The sequence below is a fragment of the Oenanthe melanoleuca genome, chromosome Z (assembly GCF_029582105.1).
Source record: "Oenanthe melanoleuca isolate GR-GAL-2019-014 chromosome Z, OMel1.0, whole genome shotgun sequence".
In the NCBI taxonomy this organism is placed as follows: domain Eukaryota; kingdom Metazoa; phylum Chordata; class Aves; order Passeriformes; family Muscicapidae; genus Oenanthe; species Oenanthe melanoleuca.
Window position 1 is genome coordinate 76,405,106 of NC_079362.1, and position 18,056 is coordinate 76,423,161.

Sequence of the window (18,056 nt, forward strand, 5' to 3'; positions counted from 1 at the left end):
GAGCTCTGTGGTGCTTGGCACTGGCTGCTCCCTTCCCAGCACAGGCTCCTGCAGAGGCTCCCTGGCAGCTTGGAGCTGGCCTCAGCTCCTCCTGCCTTTTGTTCTGCTCCCACATTTCATGGGGATTGGCACTTCTGACCAGACTTTTGCAGCCGACAGTGCCAGAGTTCTGGCTGCTGTGCAGGATTCCAGAATTCAAACAAAATAATTTTTAAAAAATGTGTGAAGAAAACTTTTCAAGCTTTTTCCTGTGTTCTTGATTTTTTCACCCAGAGAGTTCATATCACCAGTTATCCACTGGATTTTCAACTGAGTGCAATTTAAATTACTCACCATAAGAAATCTGGCATTAAATACTAGTGACTGATCCCCATGAACTAGTCAATATAATCTTGGCTCTCCTTTCTGTTACAAACAAATGTGTTGTTTCTAACCTTGAAAATTGAGCAGGTGTGAAGGTTCTTGGTCTCAGCAAGGAAAAAGTGCTTGAAGGTGTGTTAGGTGTAAATGAGGATTAGTTTACAGAAGTTAGGAGTAGTTAATGTTGAAGTCCCTTACTGTTCCCTCTGGTCAGTGCACAGCCAGGTACCCCTCAGGATTCTGATTATGGCCTGGCAGAACTCAGTTTTGTGTCACAGAAAAGTGGCTTTTAGAGCTCTTACAATGGATCTTGCTTTTTTCCATGACGTTGGGAAAATCATTAAAGCAAGAATATGATGTCACACATTTGCAGGCCTAATGCCTTCCTGAGTGTAAGTGCTGCTGGGATCAGGCAGTTGAAAGAATGCACTTAGTACCTTTGGAAAATTCAGGCTGAGTAAATGTCAGCGTGCCTCCCCTGACTCCCTTCCAGCAATCTCATCTCCTGCCTGCAGAGCCTTTCACGCCTTGGCTTTCCCTGCCACTGCTTCTCTGCTGTTCAGCCTCAGCCCACATTGCTGAAGCACTGCATCAGCATCCAGAAAAGCTGCTGCTGCTCCTGATGTAACAGACTGGACAGAGCTTGGCAAAGGTGCTGCAGCTCCTGCTCCTCCCTGGCTCTGCATGGGGCACCCCCACTGCTGGGGAGAGCAGAGGTTTCACAGCAAGCTGCACTCTGGGGATGGCCTTTCAAACAAAGGTCTGATCCCACATTATTGCTGAGGGCAGCTCAGACTGCAGCTTTCTGGACTGTTGCTAATAAAGATGGGCACCTCAGCTTCCCCAGAGAGAGAAGCTCAGCTCAGCACACAGGAGCTGGACAAGCACCACGCTGCCGTGGGAGTCACAAGTGTGCCAGTGGGAGCTGCTGTGCCCACAGGGCTTGTTGGGGCTCACAAGGGGTCAGGTAAACCTTTGGTTCCCACCAGGCCTGGTCCCTGAGCTTGGGCTGTCATGCTCAGGTTACACTGGGGGTTTCTGTGGGTTCAGAGCTGCCCCGTGCATGGTGTGGGTAAGGGGAGGGTGGAATGGCAGGAATGAGTGGCTCTGCTGAAAGGAAAACTGGGGGCTTGGACTTGGCCATGAGTCATTTGATATTATTTTAGTGCTGCTTTGCCATGAGCAGTGTGCATAGCAAGGAGAGCAAATTCAGGAATAGTGCTCACTAATGAGGGATGTTGCATCAGTGTGGTGGATGACTAAAAGTTCATTGTTCTCCAAGAGCAGTTCTTTGCTGCAGAGTTCCTGAGTTGAGAATTATTCTAATTTGTAGGAAGAATGCCAGTAAATTTCACCAGAATCATGAAAGAGCTGCAGAGAGAAGAATCATTAGTTGGAAAATTTCTGAAGTACAGAGTTTTGCTTATTCATCATGTCTGTGCAGAATATATACACATTACGGCTCTGGAAGTGATGCACCCCTAATCCCTCTATTTTTCAAGCTATTTATTAAAATAGCAGTTCCATTTTTGATTTTGAGAGAGAATCTGTGGATTTCTTCAGTTTTGTCTCTGTTCAATTCCTACAGAAGTCACAGTCTGAACATTTTTCTTCTTTCTCAGTTGCCTTCTTCAAGTTGCAGGAGGAGGTGAAAGTGTTTTAAGATGTGATGACCATTTTTAACCTTTCTGTTAAAACCACTATCCTGTTGCTCATCTTCCAGCACACTTGCAAGAGCTGCATATATTCTGCATCTCAAGTCCTTCAGATCTCACTTGCTGCAGTTCTCCAGGATATAGTAGAAGCACTGGAATAGCTTTAAGGGGAATATAAATCCCCCTAGCACAAGAGAGCATTTCTGCTCTTACAGTATTTGGCTTTTCTGAGGGTTGTATTTCTTAACTGCTTTCTGCCAAGAAAGCACTTGCACAGAAAAATTGGTCATGACAGATGTATAGTGGAATCCAAAAGCCTGAATATATCCAAAAATCTGAACTGCCGTTGATGGGAAAAAGAAGCAGAGAAAGTAGGGCATTGCTTTGAGCAGGAGGAGAAGGTAGGATAAGTGGATAAGTAGATAAGTGCAGAGAGGAGAAGAAATGCTAGAGGAGACAATAAGAGCTCTGTTGTTTGAATGGTTCCTGTGTCTGCAGCAAGGCATTAATGAACAATTTGCCAGCTGATTACACCCTTCTCTGACAGCATAGCAGAGCTTCCCCAGCCTCCCTCTCCTGCCTGCCAGGATCTGCAGGAGCAGCCCCAGCTGGGCTCCCCTGGCCCTGGGGATGCTGCTGCTGGAGTCCCTGGCTGCAGGGGCTGTGGCAGTGCTGCCCTGTGCTCTGGGCACCCTCCCCAGGCAGCAGCAGTGCCAAGGATGGGGCTGAGCAAGTAAAGAATTTGGGGGGCCTCTGTGCAAGTCCCAAGCAGTAAAATGCAGCTGTTTCTGCTTTGGAGAGGCACCAGCCCCCTTCCTTGGCACAATCCTCCTGCTGTAAACCTGCCTTCCTGTTGCTTGCTGGCTTTACCAAGCTGGCCTCAGGCACAGCTGTCAGTGGGAATGCCATTGGCTTTGAATTCTGTGCCTTCAGAGGGGTGCAGTGTTTGCACTGCACACCTGCAGCGTGTGCCTCAGCTCTGCCCGTGCTCCATGCACTGAGCTGCTGCTTTTGGAGAGCAGCATTGCCCAGCCCTGCTGGGGCACTTCTCCCATTGTTTTCTGGCTCTCTAACTGGGGTAAGGAGGGCAGCTTGAGGGCTCTGAGCAAGGAGTTTCAGGCAGAATTCTTTGGAAAACTGTTCTTGGCACAGCAGCCTTGTGCTGTCACAGACTGTGCGTGCAGTGGCCAGGGCAAGCTGGGCTCTGCTGGGCAGAGCTCTGCATGAGCTGCTGAGTGCCACCTTTTACAGTGCTTCAGAGACAGGACTGCTCAGATATGGTGCAGAGTGTTTAGTTTTAGTGGTGCTTAGTGGCTCTTGCACTGGGAATTTGAGCCCATTCCATTGTGCCTCACTGTTCTTTCTTGGGCAGTTACAGTGGAACTTGAGAAGATTTCAGTAACTTCTCCAGTCCTTACAGAACATGGGACAGAAGCTGTGCTAACACATTTATTTCTTCTACACTTTCTACCTGTGCTTTCACTTTGCTGCATTGATTCTGTTCCTGTTTTCCACATCCTCTCTCAGCTCAGGCCTGTTTTAAGTCTCTTGCACATCAGTTTTCCAGCCACTGCTCCTCCTTTCCTTCGTGCATTTGGTACATTCAGGGTCTGAGGAGGGCTGGGTTCCCACCTTTCCAGAGGCTGTTGGGAATGCAGCAGTGGCAGTAACAGCAGGTATTCTCTCTGTCCATCACAGGCAGGGAGCCTTTGGCTGCTGGGAGTGGAGCAGGCTCCTGTTTGCAGCCCTCCTCGTGTCACACCTTTAATCACAGTGGGCAGCTCGCTGGGACCCGTTTTCCTGTGATGAGGAGAGCGAGGCTTAGCTGGCTGGTTTTTCCCTGACACTTGTCCAGAGCTTTCTTGGCTGTTACTGTGTTTCATGAGTGTATTGGATCTTGGCAGAGGTGCCTGGTGTTTTTTGTAATGTTTAAATAAGCAGTGGCAGTGCAAGAGAAATAACTTGGAGTTTAAATAATTGATGCTTATGTCTTGTGATTTGCTTAATCCTTTTCAGAACTGGTGCAGTTGTGGTTATCTATGTGCCTTGTACTCCCAGGACTTAGAGCTCTGCAATTTGTTTTGTCTTTCTGCTTGGGGCAAGGCCATAGAAAAGTACTGGGAAAACCAGCCACTAATACAACAGGTGACAGACAACATAGAAAAGAAAAAAAAAAAAAAAGAGGCAAAACCCAAATGGCATCATTATAATGACAAATGGGGAAAAGAAGGCCATGGGAAAAGTTCCTGTGGCTCATGGGGTGCATTTGCTGGAAGCAGGAAGCCTCAAAGTGAGAATGCCTAAACTTTAGGGCTGTGGAGGCTTGCAAGAGAAAATTCTTTTCACAGACCAAAAATACTAAATGTTAGTATTAATATACTGCCTCTGCCCCCTTTTCTTACAGGTGTATGTGTGCAGTCAAGTGTTACATAAAGGCTGAGTTTTACAAGGGCCCTAGTTCTGGCAGAGGTGACCATATGCATGCAGAATTAGATGAGGAAGTAATTCCACTTACAGAGCTGGCTGGGACTGAGGGATTTCCAGTTCCACTGTAAGCTACAGACATATTTTGTTGGTTCAGTTTCTTTAAGGCTGTTCCTAACCTACCTGAACATTGTCTGTATCTGTGAGTTCTGTTTTTCTTGAGCTGAAAGCTGCAAGAAGAGTTGTAGCAATAGGTGTGTATTTTCTTCAGAGCAGCTGTTATTGGAGTGACTGTACTGAAAGCAGGAGGGGCAAGTACTTGGGATTTGCCAATATTAAGGGGAAAATGTGTTAATTCCCTAAAAACAGAGCATGTTACCAGGTTTTTCTAGTATTTTCTAGGAAGAAGATGAATAGTCAAAATTCTGTAATGAAAAATCTCCTCACTGTTTTTGCTTAAAATTGGAAAAACCACGGCCTCCTTGGTGCTTTATGTGTTCCATACCATCCAGCACATCAGGATGTGTCTGTTCCCTGGGGCTCACGAAACATCATCCTGCCTTTGTAGCAGAAACAGAATTCTTATGATGTTATCATATAAAATATGAATTTTAACATTAAACTTAATGCTCTGCTATGAGAAATATGTAAACTTGGCAGTGCAGCAGCAGCATGCACTTCCTGGCATTCTGTGCATAGTGTGCCTATAAATAGGCAGCAGGTTATTTGGGAATCACTGGGGCTGGTGTGACAAACAGGATCTGGGAGAAGCTGCCTTCCCTGGTGGGTGCTTGCCTTTGGAGCAGTGCAGATCTGCATCCTGAAATTCCTGTCTGATGGATCCCGAGTGTCCCTGGAGCACAGGGCCCCCAGCAGGCAGGGCTGTGGCTCAGCTCCTCAGATAATAGTACTCAACCACCTTTATTTATTTATTTCTGTCTCATTGTGACTACACTGATGTTCACTGTTTCTGGCTTTTCTGATGTAAGTTTGCTTTCTGTGTGACAGACCAGAGACGACTTCCTGGGCCAGGTGGATGTGCCGCTCAGTCACCTCCCGGTAAGCACCAGAGTCTGCAGCCTGGGGCTGTGCACAGCTCAGGCACAGCCACAGCCTCATCTGCACAGCTCAGGCACAGCCACAGCCTCTCTGCACAGCCACAGCCTCCCTGCACAGCCACAGCCTCATCTGCACAGCTCAGGCACAGCCACAGCCTCCCCTGCACAGTCACAGCCTCCCCTGCACAGCCACAGCCTCCCTGCACAGCCACAGCCTCTCTGCACAGCCACAGCCTCCCTGCACAGCTCAGGCACAGCCACAGCCTCATCTGCACAGCTGAGGCACAGCCACAGCCTCCCTGCACAGCCACAGCCTCTCTGCACAGCCACAGCCTCCCTGCACAGCTCAGGCACAGCCACAGCCTCATCTGCACAGCTGAGGCACAGCCACAGCCTCCCTGCACAGCCACAGCCTCTCTGCACAGCCACAGCCTCCCTGCACAGCTCAGGCACAGCCACAGCCTCATCTGCACAGCCTCCCTGCACAGCCACAGCCTCCCTGCACAGCTCAGGCACAGCCACAGCCTCCCCTGCACAGCCACAGCCTCCCTGCACAGCTCAGGCACAGCCACAGCCTCCCTGCACAGCCACAGCCTCCCTGCACAGCTCAGGCACAGCCACAGCCTCCCTGCACAGCTCAGGCACAGCCACAGCCTCATCTGCACAGCCTCTCTGCACAGCCACAGCCTCCCTGCACAGCCACAGCCTCATCTGCACAGCTCAGGCACAGCCACAGCCTCATCTGCACAGCCTCTCTGCACAGCCACAGCCTCCCCTGCACAGCCACAGCCTCCCTGCACAGCCACAGCCTCCCTGCACAGCCACAGCCTCATCTGCACAGCTCAGGCACAGCCACAGCCTCATCTGCACAGCCTCTCTGCACAGCCACAGCCTCCCCTGCACAGCCACAGCCTCCCTGCACAGCCACAGCCTCCCTGCACAGCCACAGCCTCATCTGCACAGCTCAGGCACAGCCACAGCCTCTCTGCACAGCCACAGCCTCCCTGCACAGCCACAGCCTCATCTGCACAGCTCAGGCACAGCCACAGCCTCTCTGCACAGCCACAGCCTCCCTGCACAGCCGCAGCCTCATCTGCACAGCTCAGGCACAGCCACAGCCTCCCCTGCACAGCCACAGCCTCCCCTGCACAGCCACAGCCTCCCTGCACAGCCACAGCCTCCCTGCACAGCTCAGGCACAGCCACAGCCTCTCTGCACAGCCACAGCCTCTCTGCACAGCCACAGCCTCTCTGCACAGCCACAGCCTCCCTGCACAGCCACAGCCTCCCTGCACAGCCACAGCCTCATCTGCACAGCTCAGGCACAGCCACAGCCTCATCTGCACAGCCCAGCCTCCCTTGCTCAGCCCAGCCTCCTGTGTTTATCCCAGTCTCCATTCTGTGTCTCAGCCCGGGCTCAGTGTCCATCAATACCAATGATTGTTTCAGGGTTTGATCCTTCATTGCAGCCACACCTGCGCTGTGGGCTGGGGCTGGCAGTGTCTGTTCCTGGTTTATTAATGCAGGAGCTCAGTGCAAAGCTGGGTCTGTCATTCTGTAAATCTCCACTTGTCTGGGCCCCCCCAGCAGCCAGGGGTCAGTAACCATCAATACCAATGATTGTTTCAGGGTTTGATCCTTCATTGCAGCCACACCTGTGCTGTTGGGTTGGGGCTGGCAGTATCTGTTCCTGGTTTATTAATGCAGGAGCTCAGTGCAAAGCTGGGTCTGTCATTCTGTAAATCTCCACTTGTCTGGGCCCCCCCAGCAGCCAGGGTTCTGCAGGGGCTGCACAATTAGATGCTAAATTAGGTTCAATTTCTATTTATCCCTTCAGAAATAGAAATAAATATATCTGTGTATGTATACACAGATTGCCTTAGCCTTGGTACACACATTTCTGATATAATATGCTGTTTTGGGTGGCTAACATTGGCTGAGTGTAATTAATATTTTTTTAATGTTGTGCATGTTATTCTGAACATCTGTGACCTTGCAGGGGTTTTTCTGTGTGAATGGATGAAGTTGTTGCCGTGTTTACCCCAAAATAAGGGGTCACTTGAGCATAACTGGCTTGTTGTGTGTGGTTTTGAGTTGTTGCTGTCGATGGTTGTTACTGCAGGAGACAAATGTGCTGACTTGCACAGTGATGCTTGTTGAGATGTAGCTGGTGTGGCTGGTGTGGAGGCTGCAGGTGCTGTGCTGGGTTATAACTGTGACAGGGTGTTGTTGTTTAATTCCTGCTGCCAGAATTTGGGTGACACAGCAGCTGCTCACTGGAGCAGGTCCCTCCCAGCTGAGCAGTGCTGCAGGCCTTGGGGCCCTGCTGGGCAGGGTAAATCCTGCCCTGTCCCCCACAGTGGGCAGGGCAGAGGCTGCCTGGGATTTGGCTGCCAGCTACAGCAGCTCATGCTGCAGACAGCAGCAGGGGAGGGTGAGGATGGATCCATCCTCCTTTTCCCTTGGCATCTGAGCTTCCCTGCTCTGTACCTGTGTGTCCGCACACATGAAGGATGTGACTCACTTGGTAAGACTGAAATTCTCAAGGAATAGAAAGTTTCCAGGATTCCAGCTTTTTAGGTAGATTAGGATTCAGTGGAAACCAGAGATGTAATCTGTCAGCCTGATGTGTGAGTGTTCTTTATGTGGCTGGACCTGTGGGCAAGCCCTTTAATTTTCCATTTTCTCCACTGCTTACAGACTGAAGACCCAACCATGGAGAGGCCGTACACATTTAAGGATTTCCTCCTCAGACCAAGAAGGTGAGAGGAAGGACCTTTAAAACATTCCTTACTTCATGATTGTTTTTATTTGCAATTATTTAAGAGTTGTTACATGCAATGTACCTCCTTGTCTTGTAGCCACAAATCTCGTGTGAAGGGTTTCTTGAGGCTGAAGATGGCGTACATGCCAAAAAATGGTGGCCAAGAGGAAGAAAACAGTGATCAGAGGGATGACTCTGAGGTAAGGCTGAATTCTCATGGAAGGGTTCAAGAAAAATTGTACAGTCAGCTGCACTTGAAGGATGAAGCCCTAGAAACAGAGTTGGCACTTGGTTCTCGTGGGCACCCAGGCACCAGGAGAGCACCCAGGCACCTCTGGAGACGCCTCTGGGGCTGCCTGATGGGGCCGAGCTGTTTGCTGCTGGCAGCGAGGTGCACACTGAGCACAGTCCCTGTGACACTGAGCACAGTCCCTGTCACACTGAGAACAGTCCCTGTCACACTGAGAACGGTCCCTGTCACACTGAGAACGGTCCCTGTCACACTCAGCCTGTCCCTGTGACACTGAACACAGTCCCTGTCACACTTAGAACAGTCCCTGTGACACTGAGCACAGTCCCTGTCACACTGAGCACGGTCCCTGTCACACTGAACACAGTCCCTGTCACTCTCAGCCTGTCCCTGTCACACTGAGAACGGTCCCTGTGACACTGAGCACAGTCCCTGTCACACTGAGCACAGTCCCTGTCACACTCAGCCTGTCCCTGTCACACTGAACACAGTCCCTGTCACACTCAGCCTGTCCCTGTGACACTGAGAACAGTCCTTGTCACACTGAGAACAGTCCCTGTGACACTGAGCACAGTCCCTGTCACACTGAGAACGGTCCCTGTCACACTGAGCACAGTCCCTGTCACACTCAGCCTGTCCCTGTCACACTGAGCACAGTCCCTGTGACACTGAACACAATCCTTGTCACACTGAGCACAGCCCTTGTCACACTCAGCCTGTCCCTGTCACACTGAGCACAGTCCCTGTGACACTGAACACAGTCCTTGTCACACTGAGCACAGTCCTTGTCACACTGAGAACATTCCTTGTCGCACTGAGCACAGTCCCTGTGACTATGAGAACAGTCCCTGTCACACTGAACACAGTCACTGTCACACTGAGCATAGTCCCTGTCACACTCAGCACAGTCCCTGTCACACTCAGCCTGTCCCTGTGACACTGAGCACAGTCCCTGTCACACTGAGCACAGTCCCTGTTGCACTCAGCCTGTCCCTGTCACACTCAGCCTGTCCCTGTCACACTGAGCACAGTCCCTGTTGCACTCAGCCTGTCCCTGTCACACTCAGCCTGTCCCTGTCACACTGAGCACAGTCCCTGTTGCACTCAGCCTGTCCCTGTTGCACTCAGCCTGTCCCTGTCACACTGAGCACAGTCCCTGTTGCACTCAGCCTGTCCCTGTCACACTCAGCCTGTCCCTGTCACACTGAGCACAGTCCCTGTTGCACTCAGCCTGTCCCTGTTGCACTCAGCCTGTCCCTGTCACACTCAGCCTGTCCCTGTCCTGGTCCCTCAGCACGGCTGGGACGCGGTGGATGCCGGTGACGCCGCCTCCCCGCGGCAGGAGGAGCTGCCGCCGCCCGCGCTGCCGCCGGGCTGGGAGGAGAAGGTTGACAACCTGGGCCGCACCTACTACGTGAACCACAACAACCGGAGCACGCAGTGGCACCGGCCCAGCCTCGTGTGAGCAGCGCCCGGGGCTGCGGGTGGGGCACGGGGTGGGGCAGCCTGGGGCTATGGGATAGGTCAGCCTGGGGCTATGGGATGGGGCACAGCCTGGGGCTGTGGGGTGGGGCACGGGGTGGGTCAGCCTGGGGCTATGGGATGGGGCAGCCTGGGGCTGTGGGGTGGGGCACGGGGTGGGTCAGCCTGGGGCTATGGGATAGGTCAGCCTGGGGCTATGGGATGGGGCACAGCCTGGGGCTATGGGATGGGGCACAGCCTGGGGCTGTGGGATGGGGCACAGCCTGGGGCTATGGGATAGGTCAGCCTGGGGCTATGGGATGGGGCACAGCCTGGGGCTATGGGATGGGGCAGCCTGGGGCTGTGGGATGGGGCACAGCCTGGGGCTATGGGATAGGTCAGCCTGGGGCTATGGGATGGGGCAGCCTGGGGCTATGGGATGGGGCAGCCTGGGGCTATGGGATAGGTCAGCCTGGGGCTGTGGGATGGGGCACAGTCTGGGGCTATGGGATGGGGCAGCCTGGGGCTATGGGATAGGTCAGCCTGGGGCTGTGGGATGGGGCACAGCCTGGGGCTATGGGATGGGGCACGGGGTGGGTCAGCCTGGGGCTATGGGATGGGGCAGCCTGGGGCTATGGGATGGGGCACAGCCTGGGGCACGGGGTGGGTCAGCCTGGGGCTATGGGGTGGGGCACAGCCTGGGGCTATGGGGTGGGGCACAGCCTGGGGCTATGGGGTGGGGCACAGCCTGGGCTATGGGATGGGGCAGCCTGGGGCTATGGGATGGGGCACAGCCTGGGGCACGGGGTGGGTCAGCCTGGGGCTATGGGGTGGGGCACAGCCTGGGGCTATGGGGTGGGGCACAGCCTGGGCTATGGGATGGGGCAGCCTGGGGCTATGGGGTGGGGCACAGCCTGGGCTATGGGGTGGGGCAGCCTCGGGCTCCTGGCACCGAGGGGAACATGCCTGCTTCATGCTGAAACAGGCTGGCTCACCCCAGCAGATCAGAGACAGAGCTCTCTGTCGGGGAATTCTGGCCAATTCCAGGAAACCTGGGATGGCACAAAAAGCAGGGCATTAACAATGCACCTTAGACTGTTAGGAGGCAGATAAGGAAATTTGCAGTAAGTAATTTAAAAGGAATAAATTACTTGGTTTATAGACACTGTGGAAGAGGTAAGGAAAGAAGTCAGCTCTGTTAAGTTTTAATGAAGTTGAATAGATTGGCTTTGAGGAGATCCAGGTTATTATTCTGTGATTAGGCTTCATTCCCTGCATGTGCTGTCTGAGAGGTCTTGCAAGCTGCAGCAATATCTTCTTGAGATTAGATTTAGAAAGCTGTGGCTTCTAAAATGTGACTCACATTTTACAGAGTGTGAGTAAGTGAGTGTGAAGAGTTCTACTGAGATCATATGTTTAACCCAGCACTGCCAAGGCCACCACTAAACCATGTCCATGCAAGTGCGGGATCCCCCAGCTCTGGACACCTTCAAGGTTGGGCTCCATGGAATGCTGGGCAGTCCTGGTTTCCCTGCTAGGAGAGGCTGAACCAGGTGACCCCTGAGGTCCTTCCCAGCCTGGTGTTCTGTGATACTTGTGAAGTGCTTCTAGTTTTAATTTCTTTCAACTGAGGGATTAAACAGTCTCCTAATTGTGAAGCTTGATACATGCATGAATAATGAGTTTTATAACCGAGGTTTTGAAGGCAATGGACAGGCTTAGTCTAACGTGAGTTATTTTCTTGTTCTTTTCTCCTTCCCCTGCTGGGCTGTCCCTGCAGTGATGTGGGATCTGAGTCAGATAACAACATCAGACAGATCAACCAAGAGGCAGCTCACCGGCGCTTCCGCTCGCGGCGCCACATCAGCGAGGACCTGGAGCCCGAGCCCGTGGAGAGCGCAGACATTCCTGAGGTATGGCCAGGCCAAACTGCACTGACTACCACTGCACAGGGACTTGTGCTTTGCATGGAGCTGTGGGAAGATGCCAGCAGCACTGTGGCCATGCAGCCAGGCTCCCCTGCAGCTGTGGACAGCAGAGTCCTGGGTGAATGCTGGCAGAAACTTCTATCGTTCCAAATTGCCATCATAGATACATTGATGTGGCATATCTGCATGTACACATATACACTGTAGATAGTGTTGAGATGATACTTCCATATTCTGCTCTGAACAGCAGTGGAATAAATGATAAAAGGAAGGGGAGTGGACTGGCTGGAGCTGCCCTGTGCTTGATTTAGGGTGCAGAGAAGCTGTTTGTGGGTTGACCACAGTGAGATGATCACACAGAAGGCAAAGGGAAAGAAGGCTCGGTCTGTATAAAACCTGAACTTAGTTTCTTCTCTCTCTTCAGCCTTGGGAGACCATTTCAGAGGAGGCAAGTGCCAGTGGGGATTCCTTGAGCTTGTCACTGCCCCCTCCTCCTGCGTCTCCAGTGTCCCGGAGCAGTCCTCAGGAGCTGTCTGAGGAGCTGAGCAGAAGACTCCAGGTCACTCCCGATTCCAATGGGGAACAACTCGGCTCTTTGATTGTACGTGAGGTGTCATCTGGGAACCTCTGGTGGAGAATTCTGCTCTTCTTTGGCATTACCTGACTCACTCCATGCATGGGGAGTGATTGCTGGGCTCAGGAGAAACTGAGCATGCAGCTAAAATTCCCTTCCAAAAGATGCACCACAGCTTCCCCATCAGGCAAACTGCCTCAGACAGCAGAATTCCTCAGTTCAGATTTCAAGAGTTCTGTGTGAGTTTGACATCAGACTCTGCTACTGTTAAAGCTTTAGTGACACAAAATCTACGAGAGTAGAGGGTATCAAGCTAGGAATTTCCAAAGGAAAGGGAAAAACAAAAAAATGGTCTCTGTCTTATCCATAAAAAAATCAGGATAATACACATACAAGTGGGGGAATATTTTATGTCTCTGATTACAAAATTAATTGTAAATACTAAACAGAACATTGTGCTCCTATTTATTTTTTATTCTTAATAAGATGATGCTCTGCAGTTCAAGAGATAAGAAATACTCTTGTTCTCATCAAACAGAATTCTTGATTGTTGCATTTTTCCCAAGGAGCCAGTGCAGTTGGTCTCTGACTGGTGGGAGTGTCACCTGGAGGTTGGTCAGCAAGTGGCAGCTCTGATGATCTGCATGCACAGGCACTTGGGCTTGTGTTGAGAATTGCAATTTTAGTAGCCCCCCACTGGTTTTACTGCAGCTGTGTCAGTGCTGTGTTTTCCTAAACACTGCCCAGCCCTGGCTGGACTGGTGGGGTGGAATTACATTATGGTGTCAATAAGACATGATGTGTGTCTGCTTTTTGGGGGGGTTTTGTTTCTAGTTCACAATCGTGAAGGATGTGTCTTGGGAAAAGACAACTAATTCAAAAGTTAGCAGCAAAGAGGAAAATTGAAACTTTTTTTTTTTTAATACCGTAAAATTTTAAGTAAAGGAATTTTTAAGACTTTGAGCTCTCATCCATAGTATTTGATTTTGGATATATTTCCTAATGCCTTATTTTTATCAATAATTCATGAGTCTGTTCATGGTGACACTTCTTTAGGAAAATGGATGGGTCCTTTTTTTTTGTAGTATGTAGGAAGCAGAGAAATGGGATGTACCACTCTGTGGTAAAAGAGAAGTGGGTAACTGTTTACAGGAGATTTGCTACAGTGGTTAGTACCTGTAATTACTGCATTTTCTGGACAGACATCATGTTTTAAGCCAGCCTGACCTGGAGACAACTTGCTTTTCTCCTTGCAGCAGAGAGAACCTTCCTCCCGGCTGAGGTCCTGCAGCGTGACCGACGCAGTCGCTGAGCAGTCCCAGCTATCCCTGGTAAGGAGAGCTCCTGCTGGTCCTTCCTCCTTGGGTGGCCATTCTCTGCCTCTGCACAGCTCCTGCCTTGGGCCAGCTCTGCTCAGCACAGCCCAGTGACCAGGGTGGGCACCTGAGTGTCCCAACAGCAGTAGAGACCAAATTCACGGGAGCTGAGCAAGGAGGACATGCCTGAGACAGGAAAGTGTCTGGAGAGTGAGCAAATCACCCTCTCCTCAGTTGTTACCGTGGAAATTTAGGTTGCTGCACTGCTGTGGGGTCAGTGGAGAAACTCCTGCAAGGAGTGCTCCCAGCTGGGGCAGAGAGGGCAGGAGAAGCAGCTCTCCCTGGAGCTGGAGCAGCCACAGGACTCTTTCAGCTGACCTGTTCCTGTGGCACACGAGTTGATTTTAGTTGCACTATATAAATCTGTCTAAAATCCCAAAGGATTGGTGTTTTGCCTGGTTGTAGTGAAAAGGAAGCAATTTCTGCAGGTTGATTTAGGGAGATTGTTCAAGCAGGAAGGTACACAAAGATGTTTTGTAAAGAAAGCTTCTCTCTGCCATCAGAACATGCACCCTCTGCTCTCCTGCAGGGCTGGCAGAGGTGGAAGGGTTGTTCTCTCTGCCACCTCTCAGCAGTAGGTACAGACACCACTTACAATAGGAGTGTGCAAGGTGTGCTTCTGAATAGAGCTGGTCAGATTGCAAAAGAATATTTCCAAAGATTTTGCTTTTCTTCCCAGAGTTTTCTCTTTAAGAGTTTTAAATATGTCCTGTGTGAATCTGCAAATAGAAAAGGTGTGCATGCCCAGCGGTTGGCTGCAGAAGCTGCTGTCTCTGCACTGCACTGCAGTTCTCTCTGCTCCTGGGCACACACTGCAGTTTCTGCTGGATGGGCCCCTGCTGTAGCAGTGGTCACTGGGGCTGGGGCTGGGGCCAGGCCTCTCCTGCTGCCTGGGGACACTCATTTCCTGAGCACACATTCCAATTACAGCACTGAGGGCACTGCTCTAACATCTTAGCTGATCCTGAGCACATTGCATCCTTCCTGAGCTGATGGCCACTCCTCTTCTGGCAGCTGAGTGCATGTTCTTCCTCATGCAGCACTCTGGGATGCTGGCTTGGTTACCAGCCACTGCTGGCTCTCCATCTAGCTGCTCTCTTGGTGAATGTGTCTGATGCCTTGCTGCCAACGCTGTGACAGTGGCCTGTGCCCTTCAGTAAATGTGTGTAACATGAATTATCCTTTAACAGCAGAATGGTCCCTCTAGGAGAGCTCGTTCTTCAACTGTCACAGGGGGAGAGGAGCCAACGGTAATCAACTTTTATCAAGCACTATCTCTAAGTAAAGGGGGGGACACTTAGGTCTTGTACAATCAGGAGCTTTGTTTTTTTAATTTAATTGAATGAAATACACTATGGAATGATTAGACACATCATTGTACATGTAGCTGTGTTTGCATCTTGTATCTGTCTTTCTTTGCTCTCCCTTAGATTAATTAATTTCCATTCTTAAAGTTGGTCTTAATTGGAGAGCCTTGGGGGTACAGTGATATAGCACAGAGTTCTTAATGGCCTTACTGAATGCCAATTTCATTTTCCAGCAGTTCCTCAGCACTTCAAGACTGTAGCTTGATCATCCCATAAAATTCTTAATGTGCTTTGCTGAAAGTGTAATACAAGGAAAGTGGGTTTAATCTATATTGAACTTTATCCAAATTACATATATTGAACCTTTAACCTAATTAACTGCCAGTCTGAAGTGAGTTATTTCATGGAAATCATTTACAATAACTATCATAAGTGGCTTTCATGAATTTATGTCCTCCTAGAGAATTTGTTTCAGAGAAAGAAATCTAATTTATACTTGGTATAAATTGATATTTACATCTGGGAAATAAATAAGTCTTACTTTGGGTATTGATGCATCCTTCTGTAATACTGTCTGTATTCACTGGTTTTTAATTTTAGAGTCAGAGGAGCACAGTTGCAAATAGCAAAGTCTAAATAAAATGCCTGAGTCATTAGTAGTTAGTTAGTTAGTTGTGCTGGATGAACCACTGCAGTGGTACTCCCTTGGCAGAGCATCTTGTCTTGGTTAGACTGTTTAGAATGAAATATTAATATTTTCCTGCAAAGGAGTGAGTTCAAACATCAGTGACCCATCATTAGTGTAGCTGTACCAAGATGTTTTACCTCACCGTGCTGCAGTCACTAATCCCCATCTTTGTTCAGCATTTACACCCAGAGTCCCAGATCTGAGGAGGAGCTGGGACTCACAGAACTCATGGTCTGAATCCTTTGTCTTTGGGCACCTGAGGTTGCAGACAAACCACCTGCCAGCAGTGAAAGTCTCTGGTCACTGTGGTTTTTCCTCCAGAGCCCCTCCAAACCCCTCCTGGAGCAGGACCTCAGGCTCAGGCTCCTTGTCCCATTCCTGAGGTGTAACTGGGACACTGGGAGCATTTGCTGCCCTGGCTGAACTTGGAGTCTTCATCAGTTTCCCTCTGTTCCCTATTGGAGTGTGTCAGCTTCCTGACCCACCCAGTACATTTTCTCCTTTCCTTTCTTGATTGTCCCTGCAGTTCCCTGTGTCAGCTGTGCTCTGCTCTAGAGCAGCCTTTGGCATTGCTCTGGCAAAGGTCTGACAGAGGTGAAGCAAGAGCAAGAATTAAGTTCCTTATCTTGCTGGAATAAGGAATATGGAGGGTAGGAAGAGAGAGTGTCCTGGATTTCAGCAGGAGCCTTTCCTGGTTCATGGGCAAACCCCAGAGCCTGTGCATTGTGCAGGTCCCTCACCCCAGCTGGCTGCAGTTCCCAGCTCCTGTTGGGTGTTTTGGGGACAGGAAGGACAGCAGAACCTCAGCCACACACAGGACATGGTTCCTGTGGGCAGCAGCACGTGCCTCTTCTCTTACCTGTGTGCTTCTCTCAGAATAGTGGCTGGCTTGTGGGGCTCTTACTGAAAGATTTTGTCATGCTGAAGTTGAGGCTCCACTTTGGCGTTGTGTGGTTGGGACACTGAGCCCTGAGTGCAGCATGGTTAAAATTAGTTTTCTAAACCCACAGTAGTTTCTGGCAATTGATTCAAGACACCCTGGGGTAAAGAAGAGAGCAGGAGTTGGGAGGTCTTGACTGCATGGTTATTGAACTCTTACTTATCCAAAGTGAGAAAAGGAAGAAACCTCAGCCTTTTAAGGATAACTCATTAAAGCATGGAGTTCCTTTTTGTCATTATGTGTAACAAAATAGAATGTTAGATGGCATATAAACTTGTGTGTTTGCTGAATCTGTGTCAGAGTGACCCAAAAGATCTCTATTTGGTTCGAAGGCAAATGCCAAAGAGCTTGAATTACATTAAATCAGAACGTGGATTTTTCCATAAGGTTGTTGTGCTGAGGAAGAGTGTAAGTTAACAGGTCGTTTTCTGTAGGAGAACAGACTTTGAAGTGTTGTTTAGCAGCTGTGAGCTAAGAACTGGGTGCTTTTTCCTGAGCAGCCGTCGGTGGCCTACGTGCACACCACGCCCGGGCTGCCCTCGGGCTGGGAGGAGCGCAAGGACAACAAGGGCCGCACCTACTACGTGAACCACAACAACCGCACCACCACCTGGACACGGCCCATCGTGCAGGTACCGCCCCGGGCTGGGGCTGGGGAGAGCCTGGGCTGGCCGGCAATATAGTCAATACACAGAGCTGCAGATCTGGGATGGGTTCGGTCTAAGGTGATTGCTGCAAGGGGAGGGGTTTCCAGAGGTGCAGAAGAGCTCTTAAAAGCAGGCAAATGTGTTCTTCGGGTTGAATTGAAAGTTGGCTGGAGTTATTAATAGAACCAAACGTTCTTGGCCTTCAGTGGCATTGCATTAAACACCTGGCCTTTAAGGAAATGGGGTTAAGAGCAGTGGTGATGATAACAGTGACACCAGCTTCAAGGTGTCGGTGTGTGGGCAGTGTGTGCTGCTGTGACCTGGCTTTGCTCTGGCAGCTCGCCGAGGATGGGCTGGTGGGGCCGGGCCCGAGCAGCAGCAGCAGCAGCAACCACCTGAGCGAGCCGCAGATCCGGCGGCCGCGCAGCCTGAGCTCGCCCACGGTGACGCTGTCGGCGCCACTCGAGGTGAGCCCTCCCCGCTCCCCTGCTTTTCTTGTGCCTTCCAAAGTCACTCCACGTGCTCTGCACTGCTGTTCACTCTGACATGGCTGAGCAATGGCTCAAGTGGCTCCTCACACCATCCAGGCCTGACTCTCACCTTGCCACTCAGCCAGTTCTTCAGA

The 18,056-nt window shown here is 50.7% G+C and overlaps 1 protein-coding gene across 12 annotated transcripts in view; it reads left to right on the plus strand.

Moving 5' to 3' along the window:
- The window catches only part of NEDD4L (NEDD4 like E3 ubiquitin protein ligase), an 86,499-nt gene that overhangs the window by 53,933 nt on the left and 14,510 nt on the right, over positions 1 to 18,056 (plus strand). For 4 of the 12 annotated variants that reach the window (XM_056513404.1, XM_056513408.1, XM_056513407.1 and 1 more), the window contains 10 exons: positions 5,448 to 5,498; positions 8,197 to 8,258; positions 8,358 to 8,460; positions 9,805 to 9,971; positions 11,752 to 11,884; positions 12,324 to 12,500; positions 13,730 to 13,804; positions 15,040 to 15,099; positions 17,285 to 17,416; positions 17,770 to 17,898. In XM_056513404.1, the coding sequence (XP_056369379.1) occupies positions 5,448 to 5,498; positions 8,197 to 8,258; positions 8,358 to 8,460; positions 9,805 to 9,971; positions 11,752 to 11,884; positions 12,324 to 12,500; positions 13,730 to 13,804; positions 15,040 to 15,099; positions 17,285 to 17,416; positions 17,770 to 17,898 (1,089 nt within the window). Of the gene's footprint in view, positions 1 to 5,447; positions 5,499 to 8,196; positions 8,259 to 8,357; positions 8,461 to 9,780; positions 9,972 to 11,751; positions 11,885 to 12,323; positions 12,501 to 13,729; positions 13,805 to 15,039; positions 15,100 to 17,284; positions 17,417 to 17,769; positions 17,899 to 18,056 lie in introns of all 12 variants that reach the window. The other 8 variants (XM_056513403.1, XM_056513409.1, XM_056513398.1 and 5 more) reach the window with 5 other exon arrangements.